Raw genomic sequence first — 21,072 nt, 5'->3', positions numbered from 1 at the left:
CCAGGCTTCTGGGGACGTATCTATCCTAATTTGCCTCAACAGCATGCACCTCCTCTTCTGTAATCTGGATACGGTCTAAGACCTCACTACTGTTTTGCCTCAGTACTATAGACTCTGAATTTGTCTCCCAAGTAACTACATATGTAAAAAATCAATTTAAGATCTCTGCCATCTCTTTCAGTTCCATACATGGATGACGGTGCTGATCCTCAAGTGGACCATTTTTCCTCTTGCTATCCTTTCACTCTTAATATATCTGTAGAAGCTCTTGGGATTCTCCTTTACCTTGTTTGCCAGAGCGACCTCATGCCTTCTTTTCACCCTCCTGATTTCTTTCTTAAGTGTCCTCTTGCATTTCTTATACTCCTCAATTACCTCATTTCTTCCTTGCTACCTTACTTGGTAAGTACCTCTTTCTGCTTCTTAACCAGAATTACAATATACCTTGAAACAGGTTCTTTCAACCTGTTAGCCTTGTCTTCCTCTACCATCAGGAAAGGGGCACAGAAACCTGAAGGCACACAATCACATTTCAGGAGAAGTTTCTTCCCCTCTGCCATCTGATTTCTAAGCGGACATTGAACCCATGAACACTACCTCACAACACTACTTATTTAATTAAATATTTAATATTCATATACTTACTGTAATTCAGTTTTTTTCTCTGTATTTACCATGTATTGTAATGCTGCCGCAAAGTTAACAAATTTTGCAACGTATGCCAGGGATATTAAACCTGCTTCTGCTTCTGATTCTGATTCTTGTATTCTAACAGGAATATACAAATGCTATACTCTCAATATTTCACCTTTGAAGGCTTCCAAATTATCAAGAATCCCTATGCCTGAAAACAATCTATCCCAATCCATACCTGCCAGATCCTTTCTTAAATTTATAAATTCAACCTGAGGACCAGATTTATCCTTCTTCATAATTATCTTGGAACTAATGGATTATGATGACTATATCTAAAGTGTTCCCTTACACAAGCTTCTGTCACCTGCACTGCATCATTCCCTAATGAGAGATCCAGTGTCACACTCTCTCTAGCTGGGACATATATATTGATTAAGGAAACTTCCCTGAACATGCTTGAGAACCTTTATTACACTTAGCCCTTTTACAGTGTGTGAGTCTCTTGTCAATATGTGGAAAATTAAAATCATGTACTATTAAACTCAGAAAACTGATTTTCAACCACAGGAGGAAGAAGCCATAAGCCAGTTCTCATTAGGGTTATTGGTGGCAGAGAAAATCAGTAACTTTAAATTCCTTGGTGTTATCATATCGATCTATCCTGTGACCAGCATGTAAGTGCCATCACAAAAAAGGTACTACAGTGCCTCTACTATCTTAAATTTGTTGTATCATCTAAAACTTTGACAAACTCTTATAGATGCACAGTATTTTGACTGGTTGCATCATGGCCTGGTATGGAAACACTAGTGCCCAAGAAAGATCTACAGAAGGTGGTGGATACAGCCTAGTCCATTACAGGTAAAGCCCTCCCCACCATTGAGCACATTTTCAAGGAGTGCTGCTACAAGAAAGCAGCATCCAATATCAAGGACCCTCACCATCCAGGCCATGCCTTCTTCTTGCTTCTACTATCACACAGGGGGTACAGGAACCATAGATCCCACACCATCAGGTTCAGGAACAGTTATTACCCTACAACCATCAGGCTCCTGAACCAGCATGGATAACTTCACTTGCCTGAACTCTGAACTGATTCCACAACTTACAGACTCACTTTCAAGGACTCTACAAATTCATGTTCTCAGCATTATTTTAAAATTTTAATTTGTACAATTTGTCTTTTCTTGCATATTGGTTGTTTATTATTCTTTGCTTATGCATAGTTTTTCATAAATCTATTGTATTTCATTCCTGTAAGTGCCTGCAAAAAATGAATCTTAAGGTAGTTTATGGTACTTTGATAATGAATTCACTTTAAATCTGACTATCACAACCTTATTTTTCTTGTAACTGTCTTCTATCTTTGTATAAATTTGTTCCTCTAAATCCCGCTAACTATTGGGAGGACTATAATATAATCCCATTAATATGATTTTCCCTTTCTTATTCCTTTGTTCCTCCCATATAGCCTCAGTGAACAAGCCCTCCAGTCTGACTTGTTTGGACACTGCCATGACATTTTCCCTAACGAGTACTGCCTTCCCTTTCCCTTTAATACCTCTTCACCTATTATGTCTAAAACAATGGAACCCTGGAACATTGAGCTGCCAGTCCTGCCCCTCCTGCAACTAAGTGTTTCTAATGAGTACAAAGTCATTAGATCCATGCTCTAAGCTCATCTGCCTTACTTGAAATACTCCTTGCACTGGAAAAGATGTGATTCTGATATGAGGGCAGGTGAAGGGGCAGGAAGTTTTGAGGAAATAGAGAGGCTGCAGAAGGACTTAGACAGATTAGGAGAAAGGGCAAAGGAATGACCGATGGAATACAGTGTTGGGAAGTGTATGGTCATGCACTTTGGTAGAAGAAATGAAAGGGTAGACTATTTTCTAAATGGAGAGAAAATACAAAAAACTGAGATGCAAAGGGAAAAGGGAGTCCTTGTGCAGGATTCCCTAGAGGTTAATTTGCAGGTTGGGCCTGTGGTGAGGAAGGCAAATGTAATGTTAACATTCATTTCAAGAGGGCTAAAATATGAAATCAAGGATGTAATGTTGAGACTTTATAAAGCACTGGTGAAAGCCTCATTTGGAGTATTGTGAGCTGTTGTATGCTCTTTATCTTAGAAAGGATGTGCTGAAACTGGAGAGAGTTCAAAAGGGGTTCATGAAAATTATTCCAGAATTGAATGGCTTGTCATATGAAAAACATTTGATAGCTCTGGGCCTGTACTCGCCGGAGTTCAGAAGAATGAGGGTTGAAACCTATTGGATGGTGAAAGACCTTGATAGAGTGGACGTGGAGAGGATGTTTGCTATGGTGGGAGAATCTAAGACCAGAGGACACAGCCTCAGAGTAGAATGGTGTCCTTTTAGGATGGAGTTGAAGAGGAATTTCTTCAGAGAGTGGTGAATCTGTGGAATTCTTTGCCACAGGCAGCTGAGAAGGCCAAGTCTTCATGTATATTTAAGGCAGAGGTTGATAGATTATTGATTGGTCAGGGCATGAAGGGATACAGGGAGAAGGTAGGAGATTGGGGTTAAGAGGAAATTGGATCAGCCATGATGAAAAAACGGAGCAGACTTGATGGGCTAAATGGTCTAATTCTGCTCCTATACCTTACAAGTCTTATGATTGAGAACCATGTTTGACCTTTTGATTCCTGTCTTTGTATGGAGGCTTAGCATCTACTTTCCCCACACCACTCCATTAGCTGCCCTGGCACTCTGGTTCCCATTCCCCTGCCACTCTATGTGAAACTCCCTGGAGCACTGGTAGGATTCTTTCCCTCAAGGATATTGGAACCCTTCCAGTTCAGGTGCAAATCATCCCATTTGTACAGGTCCGATAGAAGAAAGCCCAATGATTCAAAAATCTGAATCCCTACCTCTACACCAACTCTTTAGCCGCATGTTAAACTGTATTATTTTCAATTTATTTATTTATCTATCAATCTATTTATTTATTTATTTATTTATTTATTTTTATCAATTATGCTATTGTTTGCACTGTTGTAACCGTATGTTGTAACTATGTGGTTTTGTGCAGGTCTTGTAGCTTTAGTTTTTGGTCTTGTTTTGTTTGGTGGATTTGGAGCGCGCTAAGATGGTAGCACGATATTAATACGCAGCAGCCTCTCTGGACTCTGGATTGGGGATTGCCAAATGTTACGTGGATTTTCTGGTGTAGTCTGTTTTGTCATATGCTTTTGTGATATCATTCTGGAGGAACATTGTCTCATTTTTTAACTGCATTGCATTTGTGGTTTCTGAATGACAAATAAACTGAATCTGAATCTGAATTTCTAAACTCAGTAGCATGTGGCACAGGTAGTAATCCTGAGATCACTACCCTGGAGGTCTTGTCCTTTAACTTAGCAGCTAATTCCCTGAAACTCACTTTGTAGGACCTTGTCACCCTATGTCATTGTTACCAACAATGTTTCCTGCTGCTTTGTTTCTGTTGATGCAGGTTTGATGCTGTGTTCTATTAGAGAGAGGAAAGTGGGTATTATAGGTGCTTTTGGGTGATATTACCTGCTATGGTTAATGTGTGATTGTGAGCATTGAACAATAGCAAATATGTTAACATGAATATTAACTTATTAACTTAAAATAATTAAAATATTAACTTTAGAATAATTTTAATCCATAGTCCAGGTTTGGATGTTCTCTGAAGATGATGGTCTTATATCTTAATTACAGTCCCTCATTATATGTAGGGAATTGGTTCCAGGACCCCCCGCGGATACCAAAATCCACCAAAATCAAAATGCTCAAGTCCTTTATATAAAATGGTGCAGTATTTGCATATAACCTACACACATCCTCCTGTATACTTTAAATCATCTCTAGATTGCTTATAATACCTAATACAATGTAAATGCTATGTAAATAGTTGTTATACTGTATTTTTTAGGGAATAATGATAAGAAAAAAGAAGTCTGTACGCGTTTGGTACAGACGCAACCATTGTAGCTCTTCTGGGAACACTGATGCTGCCTCGGCATCAGCTGATGCCGATTTTCCTGTAAACTTTAAGTTCTTGTGGCTGTAGTGCTTTACATAGTTAGCCAGCCATCCCTTACTAGCCTTAAACTCCTTCCTCTTGCTCACAACACAAGTAGTGAACGAACGAGACGCGAGGTGAACAATGCTCAAACAACGAATGCTGGAGAGAGACTGAGGATCTGTGAAATGGCGGGAGGCTACAGCAGGGTATGCCTACACATTACTTCATTCGCGTGGATTCAGTGCAGTGCTCAGCATACGGCAAATTCAAGTTTTGCTTTTTGGAACTTCCTGGAATTTTTTTTCCCAAATATTTTCGATCCACAGTTGGTTGAATCCGTGGATGTGAAACCTGCGGATATGGAGGGCCGACTGTAATTTGCAACTCCTTGCATAATAAAACGACCTATTCTTTCAGGCAGTGAGACAGACAACAGACATCAAAGGCTAATAGGTGGTAGGTAACATTCTTTGTGTACAGTTGTACATAAACATACATAGAACATTACAGCACAGTGCCAAGCTCTTTGGCCTACAATGTTGTGTCAATCCCTTAACGTACTCTGAGATCAATCCAATCCTTCCCTCCTACATAGCCCTCCATTTATCATTCATGTGCCTGTCTAAGAGTTTCTTAAATGTCCCTAGTTTAGCTGCCTCCCTCATCACTCCTCACAAGGTGTTCCATGCACCCACCTCTGTGTAATGACTTTATCTGGACATCACCCTCATACTTTGAACAGTGTTACGTACCCCGTAACTGGGTCACTTACCAGCAAAGATAGAGAGGTCTGTTGAAGTCTGATGGTACTATTTTTTAAAAGTATTTATTCATAAAGGGGCACAAAAATAAGATTAATGCAAACATACAGATAATATACGTCATCAATACTAAATCTAAAAGCGCGGGAATAATAATAATCAATAAGAAATAGCTCTATCGTTGTCTAGGGGATAATGTATTGTCCGATGGAAATCTAACAGTTCGTTCAAGCTGCAGCGTTTTGGGTTTAAGAGAGACGGTTTAAACTTGCCCAGGTCTTTTATGATGCCAATCCTTTGAGTCGGGGGAGTTGGTTTCCCCGTTGTTAGCTAAAAGCCGTTTTCCGTGGTACCAGCCACCAGTTCCAGGCAACGGAACTGAACGCATGTGGCCTCCTTCAAATGGCTTCCCGCTATTATGGGATCGCTAGCGTTTCTTCTGGTGCGTCTGAGGGGCTGTTCCCACAGACCCTCTTTTATCCTGACTCGCAGGGTCGCAGATGTCAATCAGGTTGGGGGTGATGCAATCCCTCCCTCAACCAGCCCACTTTGCCTGAGGGCGTTCACGTAGCATAGTCTCCAATCCACAAATTCGCCTTCCGGAGACAATGGCCATGTCCCGTAGCTTTACATCGCCTGGGGAACGAGACATTCCGCATGTCTCTCTTTCATTTCCTGGGCCCCCTGACCCAACTCAACAGTGATCTTGCGATTCTCACAAAGGAGGGGGCTGCAGGCATAACAACAGAAACACTGTGGATTCAGAGCTCTGCCGCCGGGTCCTAATGTCTACTGCACTGAGACAGGTTAAATAAGGTCTGGGGTTCCGCTGGGTCCTAAAGTCCACTGTATTGATACAGGTTGAATAAAGGACTTGAGCATCCATGTTTTTTGGTATCCGCGAGGGGTCCTGGAACCAATCCCTCGAGGATGAGGAGGGCCGACTGTACATGAATGAACCTAGAGATGCAGTATTTGTGAAAAAGCAGAAAAATAGATTTTCTGTGTATAAATTGCTATTCCTCAAGAACATAGTGCACATGCAATAATAAGTTGTAAAGTCATAATGACCTGGATAAAGTTCTGAGCTGGGATGGCATGGCTTACCTAACCTGAACCTGAAAGTTTCATCAGAATGTACACTGTAATTGTATTACAATCCAACACACTCATTTCTGGCCCATTGGGCGTGAGTCAGGATGGTAGGCTGCAATGTGGATTTGCCTCTACAAGTAAAGCTAGACCTCCAATGTCCCACCACCAAGTACATCTTTCCCTTCCAAGGTTGAATGCCTTTTACACTCGATTTGATGCATGGAACAACGTGCTAGCAAGGAAGACCCCACCTGAGGAGCAGGCACTCTGTCTGTGAGGAAGACCTTAGAAAGAGTCAACACACATAATTCTGCGAGGCCTGATAATGTACATACCTGGTTGGGTGCTGAGGACTGTGCAGCCCAGTTAACAGTGGTTCTAATGGACAGCTTTAACATCTCTCTGGAACAGTCCACTGTCCTCTCAGGCTTCAAGGTGGGCACCATCATCCTGTTGCCCAACGACTACCATCCAATGGCATTGACCTCAACAGCAATGCAGTGCTTTGAGCGGCTGGTTATGGATTGCATCAAATATTATCTTCCTGCTATATTGGACTCTTTCCAGTTCATTTACTGCTCAAATTGGTGCACTGATAATGCCATAGCCTCTGCACTCCACTCCATCATGTTGAATCTGGAAAATGATGCTTCACGTGCCAGGATTCTGTTCATTGACTTCAGTTTGGTGTTTAATTCGATCATCCTTAAGAAGCTGATGGGTAAACTGTCCTTGTTGGGTCTCAACACCCCTCTCTGTAACTGGATCCTGGACTTCTTGACAGAAAGGCCGCAGTCAGTCCGTGTTGGTAGAAGCATTTCTCGCTCCATCACACTGAGCATTGGCTCCCTCCCATGGCTGCATGCTCAACCTGCCGCTGTTCAGGCTGCTGACACATGACTACACCAGAAAGCACTGCAGTGTCTCCACTTCCTGAGAGATTGAGCCCCATTCTGTAGAAAGGATCATTAGGGTTTCTCTTTAATCCATTAGAAATATTTATCAGGAGTGCTGGAAATGCAGGGCCCTTAGCATTGTCAATTATCTTGCCCATCCATCCAACAATCTCTTTGACCTCTCTACCATCAGGCAGGAGGTACCATAGCGTTAGGACAAGAATTGTTATGAGGGGACAGCTTCTTCCCCCAGTTTGTAAGATTACTGAACTCCCTGACACCAGCCAGGTCTCATCACGCATGAAACACTAGTAGTGTGATACTGTTTACTTTTTAACTTGTACGCATATACGCTTTTTAACTTGTGTCATAAATGCACCTTAATATTTGTTAATTTACTAGTTCTAATAAGTGTACAGTTGAAATTGAACTTGGAACGTAATTGTATGGGTTCAAAATAGTAACAATTATCTTTTCCTTTACAGTTATTTAGAGTAGATGTGAAGAATAGTGACAAAAAAATTGCTTCTGGAGTACGAATCTCTGCAAGTATAGAGTATTCTACGGAAAGAGAAGCGAATGCAACAGATGTATGCACTATAAGAGTAGATGATGATGTTATAACAGTCCCACTACGTGCGTAAGTATTGCTCAGTAATTAATTTCATTCATACAATAATATACAGGTTTCCCCCGCTATTCGAAGGTAGAGCGTTCCTATGAAACGGTTCGTAAGCCGGAATGTCGTAAAGTGAAGAAGCAATTACCATTTATTTATATGGGAAAAATTTGTGAGTGTTCGCAGACCCAAAAAATAACCTACCAAATCATGCCAAATAACACATAAAACCTAAAATAACAGTAACATATAGTAAAAGCAGGAATGATCTGATAAATACACAGCCTATATAAAGTAGAAATACTTTTCTACAATTATTGCAGCACTGTCCACCACAGCGAAAATTTCACGCAAGCGCTCTCAGCAGCACTCGTGGCAAAAACACATGGCGCAAGCGCTCCCAGCAGAAACACTTTTTCCAGTAACCTTTAAGCTGTGAAGCCACCGAATAACACATAAAAATACACAGCCTTTATAAAGTAGAAATAATGTACGCCCAGTGTAGTTTCACTTACCGGAATTGGGAAGACAGTGAGCACACTGATGATGGTGTGTTAGGCTGAGTCGTTGGAGGTTGGGGTGGTGGGACACTGGGGTGTCATCTCATCGTCCTCTGTTTCCATCAGGGCAGGCAGGCCACCTTCTTCTATGTCTGCCTGCCTCAATGTTGAAGGTCGAGTTTCATCGTTTGCTGTGGCTGATGTGGAAGGCTTGAAAAACGACAGTATGCTTGACTGCTTAGCCTCGCGCATTTTTCTATCATACAGTTCTTTGTAAGCTCTCAAACCATCCTGCAAACCTGCCCTAAACCTACGTACCCTTTCAAAATTAAAGTCATGCTTTTCTGCAATCATTGCAGTGCTGTCAATCGCAGTGAAAATCTCATGCAATTGCTTCACATTCAGTTCCTGAACGACTTCACTTTCGGGCCATTTGCTACTGCGTTTGGCTTCAATTGTTATCCCTTCCTCTTCACCAGCTCTTCATCTGTCAGTTCTTGGTCATGGGATGCCGAAATCTCTTCAACATCATCTTCGTCAACTTCCACAAACCCTTAGCCAAACTCACTCTATCCTTACTTCATTCACCACGATCAAAACGCTTTAGTATGTCTAGTTTTATGCTAAGTGTAATACCCTTACACACTCTTTTAGACTTTTCCGATACCTTAGAACTCATCTTGCTAACGGATGCACAAAATAAATCGACATAAAGCACAGATGCTCACAGGCACATGTTTAAGCAATGCCAGCTAGAATGCAGTTCCGGGGGAGGAGCTTGGCTGCTTGGCGTGCGCACTGCCTTTTTTCGTAACAGTGAAAACACCTTCTGTTAGCGAAAACAGGTAACTAAAGTAGGTCTTTCGTAACAGCGAGTTGACGTAAAGCGAACGTTCGAAAAATGGGGGACACCTGTACAACTGAGGGAAATTTACAATGCATATTAACTAGAAAAAAGGCACCAATAAAATTCGATTGCTTAGTCCCATTGCAAGTTAAGAGAATGTTTTACATAACAGTGAAGTTTCAAATTTGTCTGATAATGAAATCTTTTTTAATCTACTGAAAATGTAGGGTAGCTTAATTTGCTTTAGAAATCCAAAGCATTATATTATCAATGGAGGGCTGGAATGCTGTCTTTCAGATGAAACGTCAAACTGAGGTCCCACCTACCATATGCAGATTCCCTTCAAATTTTCTGCAGGGTAAAGGAATTCACCACAATAACACACACCTATTCCTGAAACCTAAAAGACTTATCAGAATGTACACTCTGATTCTATTAGAAACCAACACACATATTTGTGTTCCATTAGACTTGAGTCAGGATGGTGGGCACCAGTGCAGATTTACATCCAGATTCCTGTTTATTCACGTGAAGCTCTCATATTGCACCAGAATGATGTCATTTTGCACAGAAATGTGATGCTATTCTGTGCCATTTTTAGAATTCATTGAACTAATGCTATTAAAATTTTTTGGGTTGATCACTTTAGTTTTTGTTTTCTTTTGCAGCTTTACTTCTGTCTGTGATATTAGTATTGAGCCAGAAGTTGATTTTGGCACCGTTCTTGCCAATAGTAAAATTATTTTCAAGGACCTACATGTTGCAAATCATGGATCTCTCTCAGGTATGATTTTTAACAATATTTAATAAGGATAAATGACATTTATTCATGCTACTTTAACATTCTGAATTTGAAAGCTGAAAATATCTCTCCCTTTAGATCTCAGCTTTTAATATATTAGCTGACTGAGCCCCTGGAGAGAGAAAGAGAGATAGAAATCAAAAATATGTGGCATTAAAAAAACTTTTTCATTATCTCAAATCTATATGACTGACCTTTAATTGCATGTGACTGCTTCCTGGTTATGATTTCTCCCTTGAGGAGAAATGCAAAATCTTGAAAATCTTCTATGCTTCTCTGAGTGTCAGCCAAGTTTCCTCAATTATTATTCTTTGGAGAACCTTCTCCTCTAAGAGTCTAGCTTCTTAATCTCTGATGTGCAGTATTCAGCACTAGTCTATCCTTCTAAACGTAGTTAGGCTATAAGGGCACACAATAATCCAGATGTAATCTTACCAAGTTTCTGTGCAGTCTCAGTGGGAGTAATTTCTGTATTTCAACCAATTTGCAAAAAGATTAAGAAGGCAGTGGTTTTCTTATTGCTTCCTGTACCCAAATGTTTATTTTCTTAATTTCCTCAACTATCACACCCAGGTAAATCTATACATAAACATTCAACAATTTCTCAGCATCTTCAGTTTTTTCTATGCTTCCAATTGAAGTGCATACTTCACATTTTCCCACATTTTACTCCATCTGTTCCCTTCTTGCTTTTTTTTTTGCTTAATTTAAGTCCCTTTTCAAGGTCTTTGTATCCTCATAATTTACTTTTCTACTTTGATTAATTCATGTCTTCAGCAAACTTGAATACATTTAACAATGTTTCTTAATGGAAATTGTGACTAGCTATGCACCAAAACTTATTTCTTAAATATTTCACTATCAACATAGAACAGTACAGCACAGTACAGACTCCTTAGCCCAATATGTTGTGCTGAACTTTTAAACTACTTCAAGGTCAATCGAACACTTACATTCCACATAGTCCACACTCCCATTTTTCTTTCATCAATATGCCTATCTAAGAATTTCTTAAATCTCCTTAATGTATCCAAATTTACCACCATGCCTGACAGTGTGTTCAACACTCTTACCAGTCTCTAAGAAAAAAACCTATTTCTGAAATACCCTCTATACTTCCTGCTTACCTTATGCCCTCCTGTATTAGCCATTTTTGCTCTGGGGAAAAGGTGCTGGCTGTCTTTTCTGCCTATGTCTCTTATCTATCAAGTTGCCTGTCATCCTTCTTCACCAAAGAGAAAAGCCCTAACTCCCTCAACCTTTCCTCAGAAGACATGCTGTCTAATCCAGGCAACATCCTAGTAAATCTCTTCAAAACTTCCACATATTTCCTATATTGAGATGACCAGAATATGGTCTAACCAGAGTTTTATGGTGCTGTTGCAATATTACTTTGAGGCTCTGAACTCAGCCCCTGACTAATAAAGGCAAACACACCATATACTTTCTTAACCATCCTATCAGCTTGAGTGGCAGCTTTGAGGGATCTATGGATGTGGTCCCCAAGATCCCTCTATTTCTCCACACAGCTGAGAATCCTGTCATTAACCCGGTATTCTGCCTTTAAATTAGACTTTCCAAAGTGAATCACTTCACACTTTTCTGGGTTGAACTCCATATGCCAATTCTCAGCCCAGCTTGGCATCCTGTCAATATCCAGTGGTAACCTACAACAACCCTTCACCCTATACACCACTCCACCAACCTTCATGTCATCTGCAAACTTCCTAACCCACCTTTTCACTTTCTCATTCAAGTCATTTATAAAAATGAAAAAGAGCAGGGATCCCAGAACAGATCCCTCTGGAACATCACTGGTCACTGAACTACAGACAGAATACACTCTATCTACAGTCACTTTCTGGCTTCTATGGACAAGCCAATTCTGAAATCATGCAGCCAAGATTCCCTGGATCCCTTATCAAACTCTTTACTAAGGTGTATACAGTTGGCCCTCCTTATCTGCAAGGGATTGGTTCCGGGACCCCTTGTAGATACCAAAAAATGTGGATACTCAAGTCCCTTGTTTAACCTGTCTCAGTGCAGTGGACTTTAGGACCCAGCGGAACCCCAGACCTTATTTAACCTGTCTCAGTGCAGTGGTCTTTACGACCCAGTGGAGCTCTGAATCCACAATGTTTCTGTTCATGAAAATAATCACGATCATGATTGAAAATAAAGTGGAAATAATAAAGTGATCGGAAAGAGGTGAAACGCCATCGGTCATTGGAAAAGCGTTAGGCTACAGTCAATCAATGATCGGAACAATTTTAAAGGATAAAGTGAGAAAGGCCCTGCCCTGATGAAAGCTACAATTATTATTAAGCAACGCGGCGGTTTAATTATTGAAATACATATGTTTCTTAAGTGTTTTATATGCATAGAAAGGTAAAATATATACTGTACTACTAAGACAAACGTTTGACTAACTGACGCTAAATAATACCAAGTGTACCTGTTCCGACTTACTTAGTAAGAGAACTTCCATTTTTTTTCGATCCCGATTCAGGATAACCTACGCACATCCTCCTGTATACTTTAAATCATCTCCAGATTACTTATAATACCTAATACAATGTAAATGCTATATAAATAGTTGTTATACTGCATTGTTTAGGGAATAATGACAAGCAAAAAATGTCTATAAATGCTCGAACAGCATGTGCTGGAAGAGCACTTCCGGGTTTTCTTGATTCACGGTTGGTTGATTTTGCGCATGAGGAACTCGCGGATAAGGAGGGCTGTCTGTATACTCCACATCCATAGAAACATAGAAAGTAGGTGCAGGGGTAGGCCATTCCGCTCTTCGAGCCTGCACCGCCATTCAGTATGATCATGGCTGATTATCCAACTCAGAACCCTGTACCTGCTTTCTTTCCATACCCCCTGATCCCTTTAGCCACAAGGGCCATATCTAACTTCCTCTTAAATATAGCCAATGAACCAGCCTCAACTGTTTCCTGTGGCAGAGAATTCCACAGATTCACCACTCTCTGTGTAAAGAAGTTTTTCCTCATCTCGGTCCTAAAAGGCTTCCCCTTTATCCTTAAACTGTGACCCCTCATTCTGGACTTCCCCAACATCGGAAACAATCTTCCTGCATCAAGCCTGTCCAATCCCTTTAGAATTTTATACATTTCAATAAGATCCCCCTTCAGTCTTTTAAATTCCAGTGAGTATAAGCCTAGTCGATCCAGTCTTTCTTCATATGAAAGTCCTGCCATCCCAGGAATCAATCTGGTGAACCTTCTTTGTACTCCCTCTATGGCAAGAATGTCTTTCCTCAGATTAGGGGACCAAAACTGCACACAATTCTCTAGATGCGGTCTCACCAAGGCCTTGTACAACTGCAGTAGAGCCTCCCTGCTCCTGTACTCAAATCCTTTTGCTATGAATGCCAACATATCATTTGCCTTTTTCAGCGCCTGCTGTACCTGCATGCCCACCTTCAATGACTGGTGTACAATGACACCCAGGTCTCGTTGCACCTCTCCTTTTCTTAATTGGCCACCGTCCAGGTAATAATCTGTTTTCCTGTTCTTGCAACCAAAATGGATAACCTCACATTTATCCACATTAAATTGCATTTGCCATGAATTTGCCCACTCACCTAACCTATCCAAGTCACCCTGCATCCTCTTAGCATCCTCCTCACAGCTAACACCGCTGCCCAGCTTCGTGTCCTCTGCAAACTTGGAGATGCTGCATTTAATTCCCTTGTCTAAATCATTAATATATATTGTAAACAACTGGGGTCCAAGCACTGAGCCTTGCGGTACCCCACTATGCCATGTCCTTGTTCCCTATGATCAATTCACCTGTTTCTGACTGTAAGGGACCTACATTTGTCTTGACCAATCTTTTTCTTTTCACATATCTATAAAAGCTTTTACAGTCAGTTTTTATGTTCCCTGCCAGCTTTCTCTCATAATCTTTTTTCCCTTTCCTAATTAAGCCCTTTATCCTCCTCTGCTGCCTGCCATTCTGAAAAGGTCCCGTTTACTCCCACTCTTTGCTTCCTGTCTGCCAACCAATTCTCCATCCACATCAATACCATACCCCCAATACTGTGTGCTTTAAGTTTGCACACTAATCTCCTGTGTGGGACCTTATCAAAAGCCTTTTGAAAATCTAAATATACCACATCCACTGGCTCTCCTCTATCCACACTATTAGTTACATCTTCAAAAAATTCTATAAGATTCATCAGACATGATTTTCCTTTCACAAATCCATGCTGACTTTGTCTGATGATTTCACCTCTTTCCAACTCTGCTGTTATCACATCTTTGATAACCGACTCTAGCATTTTCCCCACCACCGATGTTAGACTAACTGGTCTATAATTCCCCAGTTTTTCTCTCTCTCCTTTTTAAAAAAAGTGGGGTTACATTAGCCACCCTCCAATCCTCAGGAACTAATCCAGAATCTAAGGAGTTTTGAAAAATTATCACTAATGCATCCACTATTTCTTGGGCTACTCCCTTAAACACTCTGGGATGCAGACCATCTGGCCCTGGGGATTTATCTGCCTTTAATCCCTTCAATTTACCTAACACCACTTCCCTACTAACATGTATTTCCCTCAGTTCCTCCATCTCACTAGACCCTCGGTCCCCTACTATTTCCGGAAGATTACTTATGTCCTCCTTAGTGAAGACAGAACCAAAGTAGTTATTCAATTGGTCTGCCATGTCCTTGTTCCCTATGATCAATTCACCTGTTTCTGACTGTAAGGGACCTACATTTGTCTTGACCAATCTTTTTCTTTTCACATATCTATAAAAGCTTTTACAGTCAGTTTTTATGTTCCCTGCCAGCTTTCTCTCATAATCTTTTTTCCCTTTCCTAATTAAGCCCTTTATCCTCCTCTGCTGGTCTCTGAATTTCTCCCAGTCTTCAGGTGTGCTGCTTTTTTTGCTAATTTATATGTTTCTTCTTTGGACTTGATACTATCCCTAATTTCCCTTGTCAGCCATGGGTGCACTATCCACTGCTCTATCTTCATCAACGTGCTTTGTCATATCCTCAAAGAATTCATTTAGGGTCATGACCTGCCCCTCACAAAGCCATGCTGTCTATCTCTAATCTGACTATGCTTCTCCAATTGCTCAAAAATCCTGTGTCTAAGAATTTAATCTAGAAATTTGCCCACCGCTGAAGTAATTATCTCAGTTCTATAATTTCTAGATTATCCTTACTCCCTTTTTTGATCAAAGGAATAACATTTGCCTCCCTCCATTCATCAATAGCCTGATACTAGTCAAGTGGCCAGTGAGGATGCAAAGATCATTGCCAAAGGTACAGCAGTATTTTCCCTCGCTTCCTGTAGTAACGTGGAGTATATCCCATCTGGCCCCGGGAACATATATTGTACTGTTCTTCAAAAGTTCCAGCACATCGTCTTTCTTAATGTTGACATGTTTTAGCACATCAGCCTGTCCTCACAAATAGAACCATAGAACATTACAGCATAGAAACGGTCCTTTTGTCCCTTTTTGGCTGTGCTGAACTATTTTTCTGCCTAGTCTCACTGACCTGCACCTGGACCATATCCCTCCATACACCTCTCAGCCATGTACCTGTCCAAGTTTTTCTTAAATGTTAAAAGTGAGCCCGCATTTACCACTTCATCTGGCAGCTCATTCCACACTCCCACCACTCTCTGTGTGAAGAAGTCCCCCCAATGTTCCCTTTAAACTTTTCTCCTTCACCCTTAACCCATGTCCTCTAGTTTTTTTCTCCCCTAGCCTCAGTGGAAAAAGCCTGCTTGCATTCACTCTATCTATACCCATTATAATTTTATATACCTCTATCAAATCTCCCCTCATTCTTCTATGCTCCAGGGAAAAAAGTCCTAACCTATTCAACCTTTCTCTGTTATCAGTTACTCAAGTCCCGGCAACATCTTTGTAAACCTTTTCTGCACTCTTTCAACCTTATTAATATCCTTCCTGTAATTCGGTGACCAAAACTACACATGATACTTCAAATTCGGTCTCACCAATGCCTTATACAACCTTACCTTAACATTCTAACTCTTATACTCTTTACTACCCTGTCTATCTGTGACGCCACTTTTAGGGAATTTTGTATCTGTATTCCCAGATCCCTCTGTTCTACTGTACTCCTCAGTGCCCTACCATTTATCTTGTATGTTCTACTTCGGTTTTTCCTTCCAAAGTGCAAAACCTCACACTTGTCTGTATTAAATGTCGAGGTCCTTCTCACTTGTGAATACTAAAGTGAAATATTCATTAAGGATGAATGTTAGGTGTGCAAAACATTGCTATCTCCTCCGACTCCAGACTCATCCTTCTCTACTATCCTTGATCTATTCTATCCTCACTTTTGCCATCCTCCTTTTCTTCCCATATGTGTAGAACATCTTGGTGTTTTCCTTTGTCCTACATGCCAAGACCTTCTCATTCCCCTTCTAGCTCTCCTGTCCATTATTCAGTTCTTTCCTGCTACCTTGTAACTCTAATGTTCTGTGTGAATCATGCTTCCTAAACCTTAATTATGCTTCTTTCCTCCTCTTGACTACATTTTCCACATCTCTTGTCAACCATGGTTCCTTCACCTTACCATCCTTTCCTTGCTTCAATGGGACAAATCTATCTAGACCACCCCCACCCCCGCAAAGTTACCATTTTTTCATTGTGCATTTCTCTGAGTACATCCAAGTTATGCTTCTAAGTTCCTGCCTAATAACATCATAGTTAACCACTTTTCACACTAAATATTTTCCCATACCATCTGTTCTTATTCCTGTCCAAGGCTATGGTTAAGGTCAGGGAGTTGTGGTTACTGTGTCTGCAATGGTCACCCACTGAGACATCTGACACCTGATGTGGTTCATTGCCGAGCACCAGATCCAGTATGGCTTCTCTTCTAGTCAGCCTGTCTACATATTGTGTTAGGACTCACCTAACAAACTTTGTCCCATCTAAATCTTTTGCACTATGGAGGTGCCAGTCAATATTAGGGAAGCTAAAGTCACCCATGGCAGCAACCCAATTATTTTTCCAACTTTCCAAAATCTGCCTCCCAGTCTATTCCTCAGTATTTCTGTTGCTATTGAAAGGGAGTTGTGTGGGTCTATAGAGTGGAGCCAGTAGAGTGATTACTCCCATTTTGTTTCTGACTTCCACCCCCACTGATTCAGTAGACAATCTCTCCATGATATCCTCCCTTTGTGCAGCTGTGATACTACCTCTGATTAGCAGAGTACCCCTGTAGCTGTTCCTGTAAATAATAGATATACTGCTTTGGAAACTGTTGTGGGGGTGGGTGTGGGGGGGGGGGTGTGGAACATTATACCAGGGGAAAGCCTGTAGGTTGTCTAACCTCTGCCTGACCATTTTTGTTCCCATCTTCCTGCCAAACTGGTTTAAACCCTCCCCAACTGCTCTAGCAAACCTGCTTGCAAGGTTATTGGTTCCACTCAAGTTCAGGTGTACCTGGATATTTCTGTGCAAATAATACCTTTCCCAGAAGAAATCTCAATGACCCCCAAATATGAAACCCTGCCACAGGTATACCTTGGTATTTTTGTACAAATCATACCTTCCCCAGAAGAAATCTCAATGACCCACAAATATGAAACCCTGCCACACATACATCAATGTAAATTGTCCTGTGACTGATTGGGCTAGGATCAAATTGGGGGAATGCTGGGCGGTGTGGCTTGAGGGGCCAAAAGGGCTTATTTTGCACTGTATCTCAATCAATAACTAAACAAATACCTTGTGTTTGAAATCCATTAGCCAATGGATCTGTCGATCACAAGTTTGCCAAATGACCCAAACAGTTCCTCTCACTCCTTCAAAACTTGCGCTCAAAATCCACAAGCCAATGCCTTTACCAATTGCAAAAGCACCAAATGATCTGACTGGCCCCTCTCTTTTTAATAAACCTTGTGCTCAAAATTCACAAGCCAACTGTCTCTCGTCGCTTTTTTCTTTTGAACAGCTTACTAAATCCATATACACCACATGCACTGCTCTACCTCATCAATTTGTTTTGTCACTACTTCAATGAATCCAGACTGATATATTTATTTAATGAGAAGGTTGATCAGTGTCACTCATTCCTATACAAATGAACAGCTGCAAATAAAAACCTGTAGGATGGATGTAGAACATTGGAGGAAAAGTATAACAGTGATTTTTACCATTTTTCACACATTTTCTTTTAAGTGAGCCGAGTTAAAATTGCCCCTTGTTATTCTCAGAATCTCCTTTTTATACAATTTGTAATTGGTGAAGTCAACATTTGCTTCCTGTTCCTAATTTTATTTATGAAGCTATTACTGAATTGTCTTCCTGAACTGCTAAAGTCTTTGTGGTACACTAACGTGAATGTCTTGGGGTCTTCCTTATCCTACTCACTAAGGCTTTCTCATGTCATCTTCCAGCAATCCTAATTCCTGGCTTAAGCTCCTTTCTGGCTAACTTATAATTTTCAAGAGCCCTGTTTGACCCTTGCTCCTTAATGCTCAAGTATGCTTCCTTCTGCTTCTTGATTAGGTGTTCCACTTCCCTTGTCAATTTCCTGTCCTCTCTCTGCATCATTGGAACAAACCTATCTAGAACCCCACACAATAGCAATGTGCAGGTTGCTTAGGGGTTCTAAGCAACCTCCACGTTGCCATTGTACATTTCCCTGAGTATATCTGTTCCCAACTTATGCTTCCGAGTTCCTGTTTAATAGCATCATAATTTGCCTTCTCCAAATTAAATACTTTTCCATACAATCTGCTGTAATATTTCCTCTCCTCTAGTTGATCTGTGCATATATTGTGTCAGGAATCTTTGCTGGACACAGCTGCCAAATTCTGCACCTTTTGCACCAAGGAGATGCCAAACAATGTTAGGGCAGTTGAAGTCACTCAGACAACTCTGTTATTTTTGCGCCTATCCAAAATCTGCTTCCTGATCTGCTCTTCAGTGTCTCTTTTGTTATTGAGGGATTTATGCAATACTCCCAATAGAGTGATTGCTCCATTCCCGTTTCTGAGTTCCACTCACACAGACTCAGTGATCCCTTGATGATGTTCTGCCATTCTGCATGCTATCCCTGATTAGCAAGGCCATTCAGTGATACCACCGTCAGTGATTCCAATTGTCTGATACAGTTGCTGATTAGCAATGCCACCCCCCCCCCCACTTCTTTTACCACCCTCCCTGTTCCCTTTGAAACATCTAACTCCTGGAACGTCTATCAGCTATTCCTGCCCTTTTTGACAGCTGAGTCTCTCTAATGGGCACAACGTTGTAGTTCCATGTACTGATCTATACTCGAAGTTCATCGCCCTGTTCCCAATACTTCTTGCAGTAAAATAGGCACATTTCAACCCATCCAATTGACTGCATTTATGTCCTATCCACTACCTATTCTTCCCCACAATCTCTCTACATGTCACACCAATCTGCTGCATCTTTTGACCTATCTGATTCCCATTCTCCTGCCAACCTAGTTTAAACCCTGTCTAACAGCTCTAGCAAACCTTCCTGCAAGGACATTGATACCCCTCAAGTTCAGGTATGACCTGTCCCTTTTGTACAGGTTGTACCTTCTCCAGAAGAGATCCCAGTGATCAACAAATCTGTAACAATCTGTATGACCAAAGAATTAGCATTTACATTTTGTCCCTTAACTGATCTGTGGCAAACACCATGCTTCCTTATTTTAAGTAAAAACTTATACTTCAATACCTTAAAAAAGTGCTTTATGAAGTTCCAGATGTACTGCTCTGACTCATTTCTCCATCTCCACACTGTTATTAAGCCTCAAATGCTAGAAATCTGAAATAAAAACTGAAAATGATGAGTTCAGAGCAAATCAGGCAGAATCTGTGGGAAGAAGAAAATTATATTTCTCAAATATTGTTTAAAGGACACTTTTTCTATAGACATCTGCTGTATATTACATCTATTTGAGGCCTTCAGCAATGTGTCAATTGAATATTTCATCTGAAGGATACGACATTCAATGGTACTGTATCAGATTGTTCTGTCAGGAATATTGTAATTGTTGTCTAAGACTTGAATCAACATCTTCAGTCTTAATATAACAATATAATGGACAAATTCAAGCAATACACATGAAACTGTCATCATGGTTGCACCACGTTTGTTGTTTCAGCTCACTGTTTAAGATTGATGGGAAAATCAAAATATTAATAGGACTAAGTGAGTTAAAGTTTTGGTTATGCTGAGTAAGCCAGCAATTAAAACTGAGAAATATAATGCATTTTGAACTTTTTGCATACTAGATACTTGCACTTTTCTCAAAGACAGATTATTTCTATTTAAATGCCACCCCCAAATATTAGTGGCAAATCAAAAGAATACGGATTCCATTTAGAAAATTGTTTTATTTTGCTTTGAATTTATCATGGTTTCAGTGCAATAGTTTTATGGCTTGTTTATGACTATGATACTAAATCTGTAAAATCAAACAAAACCCAAGGAGCATAAATATAATTGTTTTATCTTTTGTTGCGATCTTCTGCAGAAGTCATTTACATTACATAAATTCTTCACTATTTGGTTCAACTGCATTTACAGAAATGCTTGATGTTTATTCACATTCCTTTAAAGTTTTTAATGGTGTTCTAAAATGAAATATTGTCAATAAATATTTAAATGGTGCTTAAGTACCGGTAGTATGTTTTCAAACATTAAATTCTGAATGTTTGATAATGCAGGAATGGATAGAAATGTATCAAATTTTCTTTCTCCCTTAGGTCTCTTTGCAATTAATAGTCCAAAAAATCCATTTTTGACTATTATGCCGAGGAATGGAAGGGTTCAAGCAAAAGCAGAATTTTTGATCAAAGTTGAATTGGTGGCCCAACAGCCAATGGTTCTTGATGAAATGGTCATGTAAGTCTTT

General features: G+C 40.4%; 1 protein-coding gene across 1 annotated transcript in view; it reads left to right on the top strand.

Annotated features, from left to right (window-relative positions):
- LOC140727211 (cilia- and flagella-associated protein 47-like) overlaps positions 1-21,072 on the top strand; it is a 596,979-nt gene that overhangs the window by 11,065 nt on the left and 564,842 nt on the right. Inside the window, exons 2-4 of the mRNA XM_073044476.1 lie at positions 7,888-8,042; positions 10,037-10,152; positions 20,924-21,062. Of these exons, the coding sequence (XP_072900577.1) occupies positions 7,888-8,042; positions 10,037-10,152; positions 20,924-21,062 (410 nt within the window). The remainder of the gene's footprint in view (positions 1-7,887; positions 8,043-10,036; positions 10,153-20,923; positions 21,063-21,072) is intronic.

The sequence above is a fragment of the Hemitrygon akajei genome, chromosome 5, assembly GCF_048418815.1.
Source record: "Hemitrygon akajei chromosome 5, sHemAka1.3, whole genome shotgun sequence".
NCBI lineage: Eukaryota > Metazoa > Chordata > Chondrichthyes > Myliobatiformes > Dasyatidae > Hemitrygon > Hemitrygon akajei.
This window is presented reverse-complemented; position numbering and strand designations above follow the sequence as displayed.